At 33.8% G+C, this 7,274-nt stretch overlaps 1 protein-coding gene across 1 annotated transcript; it reads right to left on the minus strand.

The window, feature by feature from the left end:
* Positions 1-2,628, minus strand: LOC148769995 (uncharacterized). The gene is made up of 4 exons (XM_088818870.1): positions 1,375-2,628; positions 336-1,071; positions 145-220; positions 1-55 (listed from the first exon to the last, which is right to left on the minus strand). Exons 1-4 carry the CDS (start codon positions 2,320-2,322, stop codon positions 1-3), a joined length of 1,815 nt encoding a protein of 604 aa, XP_088674996.1. The 5' UTR covers positions 2,323-2,628.
* Between the last annotated feature and the right edge of the window lie 4,646 nt (positions 2,629-7,274).

The raw sequence follows: 7,274 nt of genomic DNA on the forward strand, positions 1-7,274 counted from the left end.
TTAGACTGAAAATGATAAACCATCAATGAACAGAGTACCTAATACATAGTACAAACTACAAATAGCAAAAACATAGTGCAAATTGAAACATAGTACAAAGTTCAAAACAACATAGTGCAAATCACATAATAATAAAGTACAAACAGCCAGTTTTCATTCACTTCAATCACTTGAATAACATAATGCGCAATCATGTAAGCTCTCCTCCATCTTGTCCTCCCTGATGAAAAACATAAAATTTACATTAGAAACAAGACTAGTTAGTTTAAGTAACACAAATGCAGACAGTATTTACATTAAAAAAATTGCTAGTCAGATTGGTTGTGTGCAAGTACGACGATTGTGTCCAGGCTTCCCACACCGAGTACACTTCAGTTTACGAGTTTGCACTTGTGAAGGAATTCTTTTTGTCTTTCTACGTCCCGGTCGTGTTCTCGAATCAGGTGCATTAACAAAGACATCGGGCGGAGCATTACACGCATCGTACAAGTCAAAGTCCTCATCAAACGAGGGAATTCGGTTAATCGTGAATTGATATACCTGTTTGTACGTATCAATATGAAAGCATGGATCAACAAACTCATATACTGAGTATCCTTTTGACTCCAAACATGCACATGCATGTTTGCATGGAAGTTTCTCTAATTGCCATGCTTTACAAGAACAAGTCTTGTGCTGCAAGTCAACCTTATACGACTTGTCCTCATCATATACCTCAAAAGCGGTACTACTTGATCTACAATATTTTAAGGAACGAGAGGCCATATGATTGATTGTTAATCTCTTTAGAATTTTCTTGCACAATATGTCAGTCATTGCCAAACTTTTTCCTTGTCGTTTAACTAGCATCTCCATTATTTTGATCCGTATGTGATCAATCATGGATGGAACAGGCAAAGATCGGGCATCTTTAACCCAACCATTCCAATTTTCTGCCTGATTATTGTTCACGATTCCCCATCTTTCTCCAGAAAAATAGGCATTGGCCCAATGATTTGGATCAGAATTCGAAATAAATGATGCCGCGAGACGCATAGATTGCATTATACGAGAAATAGTTGCATCGAACTCCTGCCGAGTAGGAGCATATGCAGCGTTATGTAAAACACTCGCCTAATATGACTTGTTGTGCAATGGGTACTTCCTCAGGACCTATATTATTTTGAAACATGTTATACAAATGTATGAAACATGCTATACAAATGTATGAAACATGCTATACAAATGTATGAAACATGTTATACAAAAGTATGACACATGTTACACAAATGTATGAAACATGTTATACAAAAGTATGAAACATGTTATACAAAAGTATGACATGAGGTGACAAATGGTACGTTCCAATTTGCATATTAAAGAGAATCAAAATACCTGAGTTCTAAAGTTATCCACCAAGTGTCGCAAACAATATGCATGGTGGCTACTAGGAAATACCAACGGGACGGCTTTAAGAAGCCCCGAATGACGATCAGAGAAAATGGTAAAAGATCTATTGTCATTGTGAAGATCTAGAATTTGTTTCAATTTAATGCAAAACCACTCCCAGTTTTTATCATTCTCAGCATCAACAACTGCGTATGCCAATGTATATAAGGAATCATTTGGATCCTTGCACACAGCAGAAAACAAGCATCCTTTGTACTTATTTTTAATGTGAGTCCCATCCAAACATATCATCGGCCTACACCGATGAAAGCCGGAAATAGAACTCCCAAAACTAATAAATATTCGAATAAACTTTTGAGTAGCAGGTTCAATCTCATACTCTGCCATGCTACCAGGGTTATGCATTTTTAATGCACGACAATAGCGTCTCAGTTTATCATAACATGTCGTCTCATCACCATGGATATCACGCATTGCTTTTTCTTTACCCCTCCATGCTGTGTAGTACTGAAGCTCCAGACCATAATCGTCTCGGATATCTTCTAACATACCACATGGTGTGTAAGCTGGCTGCGTTCTCAATTTTCGTTTCATAATTTGGGCAATCCATGTAGCATCGGCTTTAGGAGGACCCCTTGTACGAAGAGTAGCATCACCACAAGTGTGCTCAAGATTGCACTTGCGAATGCTAAATAACTTATCTGACTTGTACAATGATGCATAAACCCTCCATTTGCAGTTTTCGTGAATGCATACTGCTATGATCTTTTGTTGATCATTTTTCATGTACTTAAATGATCGATTATTAGCAATAGAATAGTTTTTCAGCATATGCCTAAAATCATCAGGATCTTTAAAAAACTGATTCTCCCCACGGATGCAATGTCTCCATGCATCAATTGAATTTCCAAGCGGATTACCCTCGATTTCCATCGATTGATCGCCGCTTTTGGTTTCAAAAAAATTTTAAAAATGGATTACAATAGAGTGGAATCCAAATAACAATGTACATGAAAATATCATAACAATGCACTGGTTCCATACTATCTTCTCCATTATATAATACTAAGTTTTCCCACAAATAGTACCAAGTTTACCTATCACCCATACTATTCAGATGAAGGTTACGTACTATCTTCCCCATTATATGATACTATGTTTTCCCATTAACAGTACCAAATTTACCTATCACCCATACTATTCAGATGAAGGTAACGTACTATCTTCCTCATTATATGATACTATGTGTTCCCACCAGCAGTACCAAATTTACCTATCACCCATACTACTCAGATCAAGGTTACGTACTGTAAGTATCATACGTCCATACCATATTTATACTAGCATGATACTATTATGTGCCATATTTTATACTATGTATCACACAATAATTAACAACCATAAAGAAATGCATTTCAGCAGTACAGAAAAAGATGGAGACCTACCAGCCATCGGTGCGAACCCTCTTTCCACGTGAATTAGCTTCATCTTTGCAGATCACGACAATGTCGACCACACTCATCTTCATTATCAGATGCAATGCAACCATATTCTCCACATCTTCATCACTGCCCAATGTCACATACAATCTTTCCCGAGGAGCCAAGTATTGGAGGATCAGTGCATCTGGATGGATATGATTCCATTTGTTGATAATAGCACCATATATCTCCATTAAGGTCGAATTACTTTTTATGGAAATAATGTGAAGTTGATTTTTGTATCGACAACTTCCAAGAATCACAGTGGGTACATCATTAGATACATCATTTGTAGCCATTGTGGGGTGGGTGGGTTTTACAGTGATTTTTTCGCCGGAAAAAAGGGCAAACCAGAGGAGAGAAAGGGAGAAGAAATAGAGAAGAAAGAGAGCAGATAGAAATGAAGAGAGAGAAGAAAGAAAGAGAAGATGAAGAGAGAGAAAAGCAGGAGAGAGAAAATGGAGAGAGTGAAAAGAGAATATAATAAAATATATAAAATTCACATTAGGGACTGATCTGCATGTCAGATGCGTGAATAGGGACTGAATTGCTAGGGGAAACACCTAGGGACTGATCTGTGTTTCAAGTTTTGGATTAGGGATTTATCTGTAGTTTCCCCTTTATTAAAATATTTATTAAGCAAAATATATACTAAGTTACTACAATCTACATATTTAATATTAGTGTTTTTTTTATTCCATTACAATGTTATTTCGTATTATTATTTTAAATTTAATTGGTCTTTGTTTATTTCTAAATTTAATAATTGTATGAAACTTAGTTCATTTATTGTTGTCAACTTTGAATATTGATAAAGCGGGAGAGAAAAGCAAAGACATGTTACATATATATCTACATTTTATTTTGAGTTAATGGCATTTTGCCCCCTAAACTATAGTGTGTTTTGCACGTTACCCCCTAAACTGATTTCTTTTACAAGTTTTTCCCCGAATTCGTCAAATTGTTGCACGGTGCCATAAAGTTGCCATTTCCGTTCAATTTTCACCTGAATCAGTTGCACATGCAAGGCACATGAGATTTTTAGGGTAGAAGCGTCAAATCGTTGCAAAATTAACACTACCCTATCTACATTTGTTTTTTCTCGTTTTTTTTTTCATTCTCCTCCATTTATCACCTTCCCTATGATTCGAGGCTGGAGACATAGGGAAGATGATAAATGGGGAGGATGAAAAAAAACGAGGGAAAACAAATGTAGATACGGCAAGGTTAATCTTCAAATGAATTGACCTTTTTACCCTAAAAATCTCACGTTTCTCGTATGTGCAGCTGATTCCGGTGACAATTGAAGGGATTTGGCAACTTTATGGTACCGTGCAACAACTTGACGAGTTCGGGTAAAAACTTATAAAAAATGGGGATAATGTGATATAATTGTTAAAATTGTGATTCAATGTGCAATATTGGTTAAGTTAGAGTTTAATGGATGAAATTGATGTAAAGTATATCTAAAGGATTTTATGGGCAAACTACAAGGGGATGAGTTTATCTGCGAAACTATTTTGGTCTGAACATATTTGCATTTAAGTCTAAGCCTATGACTTATTCGGAATTTGCCCGAAATTATAATAGAATGGACTATGTTAAAAAATTGTGAAAATGCGGATTAATGTGGTTATCGTCTCATTGATGAAATTGATGTAAATTATATTATGAATAGTTTCATTAAATCCGGCGTTGATTTTTTTTTTTCTTAGAAAAAAAATATTTTAATTAATATTACTATTTTGGCTACTAAATTACTGTCTCAGACAGTAATATTACTGTTTGGGACAGTAATATTATGAATATTATTTTCCCGAACAGTAATATTATTAATATTATTGTCTAAGTCAGTTAAATTACTGTTGGAGACAGTAATTTAGCATCCAAGGCAGTAATATTAATTATTTTTTTTTAAGAAAAAAAAAAGTCAATTAACAGTTAAATTACTGCCTCCGACAATTAAATAACTGCTGGAGACAGTAATTTAGCAACGAACACAGTAATATTAATGAAAAATATTTTTTTTAAGAATAAAAAAGTTAATTAACGGTTAAATTACTGTCTCCAACAGTTAAACAACTGCTGGAGACAGTAATTTAGCAACGAATACAGTAATATTAATTAAAATATTTTTGAAGAAAAAAAAAAGTCAATTAATAGTTAAATTACTGTCTCCGACAGTTAAATAACTGCCGGAGACAGTAATTTAGTAGCCAAGACAGTAATATTAATTAAAATATTTTTTTTAAGAAAAAACAAAATTATAAATAAATAAAAAAAAAAAAAAAAAGTCAACCCCGGAGACCCGGCGATCAACGGCAGTTGACCGGCCGGAAAAAAAATTCAGGAAAAAAAAAAGTTAACGCCGGAGACCGCCGGCGGTTCCGGTGTTGGCGGGTCAAAATTGAAATTATGGTTAAAATTGGTTAATTGATGAAATTGGGCTAAATTGGGGTGTAAATCATGAAATTGGAGTTGAATTGGGTTTCAATGAATTTGGGGTAATTTTGGTATATATAAAAGGATTTTCCTTATTTGCAAATAAGTTTGAATGAGCTGGATTTATTTGAAAGAAAAAAAAGTTGAATGTCCCTCTTTTAATTAAATGCCCTTGTCATGGTCATATTTGCCATTACCCATTAAATATAAGGCAAGTGGATAAGATTTTTTTTCTGAAACTATTCTTGGCAAATGGGCCTAGATGCAACTAGTCCTAAAATATAATTATCATAATCTCATATTTGATTATTACTAAACTAAATGCACTGTAAATTGGAATGTACAATACGTAATATATCTGAGTGGGGTGGCATAATTACAATTGGGGTGAATCGAATTTAGACAAACTTCTTTTTTTCTCCAGAAAAGAAGACTTTTATTCCATAGAAAAGTTAGGGCCTCGTTAGAAATTTGGTTGGCCTAAATATAGTCAAACTTGTTACATCTTTCATGTGATTTACGAGCTTTACACGTTTACGAGGTTCTCCCAGTACAGTTCTAGTTATCGTGGATTATTTTGTATATATGAGATTTTCATTTTTCGGTTAATTTTAATTTGTGATTTTTTTTTCCTTCTAACAACTCTATTTACAATTTTCAATATTACTATATATTTCATAATATATAAACAACATTTGAAATTTATTTAATAAAAAACAATTGTATGTAGAAGAAATGGATTAACGCCTCATTTGGTGGATAAGTTTAATCATAATTAATTAAACAATTGGATTTTATTAAATGTGTAGTTAGTTAGTTCCATAACTTATCGAACATGCCCCCAATTCTAGAAAAAAGTAGATCTAATCTTGCTAATATTTTTTTTTTTTTTGAGTAAATTCAAGTCCATTACAAGGGGAAATAGGGGAGGGGGGGACTCGAACCCTAGACCATTACCCTATTGGTAAAGGCTAGGTACCAACTCTCCTAATCTTGCTAATATTGGCTAATTGAGAGATGAAGATTGTCGGGGACGGTGAAGCAGCCTTCCCCAAATTAAGGGCGGACAGTGGATTATAAAAGGGTCTGATGAGACTGAAATTTGTTTGTGTTGTGAAATTTTGGATTTTGGATTTCTAGGGTTTGTGGGACAAGAAGTATATATAGCATAACAAGGAATCTAGCTAGTTTGATTATAGTTAGATTTGGCGGCCGTATCAAATAAGAAATATAGTAAATTCCTCTTTTGCCCTTGCGTATTGGAATTTTGTTTTTTTTTTTTTTTTACTAATCATAAAACTTTAATTTGGAAATTATTGAATTTGCTAATTTAAAGATTTTTTTTGTCCGCCGGAAAAATAGTTTTTTTTATGAATGTTGAACATCTTTTAATCCACTATTCCAATCTCATTATCTTTTAATTCATTACTTCAATCTCATTAGGGTCTCTTTTTCATAAAAAAATAAAATACCAACTCCGAATGAAAAACTTCGTCATCAAGTTACAATAATTAATATATTCCTCTATATTTTAGGTTTTTAGTAGAAAGAACATATTTGATAATGGACACCATGCAGAAGTATGCGATGAAGAAATCGGCAAATCTGCAAATCGGCAAAGGAGGACTATGACGTTCGGACTCAAGTGCAATAAATGCCAAAGGCATACAGTATAGATAGAAAATTTTGGTGTTTCAAAAGAGCAATCGGAATCGGCTCAACTTTTGAAGTTGAAATATACCAATTTGAATTTTGGTGACAATGTTGTTGAAGTGACTTTTTGACCGGTTCGAATCCTGGCCGATACGATTACGTTCTTGAATCAGGGGCCACTTTCGTTGCCAAAACGTTTTATAAATTCTCATATCATGTATAATTTATATATAGCTTTTATTTTGTATTCATTTTAGATGACATGCTCTAATATGTTTTTGAATTTTTTATTTTATTTTTTTACGGTGA

This window comes from Erythranthe guttata, chromosome 6 (genome assembly GCF_056151865.1).
Source record: "Erythranthe guttata isolate IM_541 chromosome 6, IM_541, whole genome shotgun sequence".
In the NCBI taxonomy this organism is placed as follows: Eukaryota; Viridiplantae; Streptophyta; class Magnoliopsida; order Lamiales; family Phrymaceae; genus Erythranthe; species Erythranthe guttata.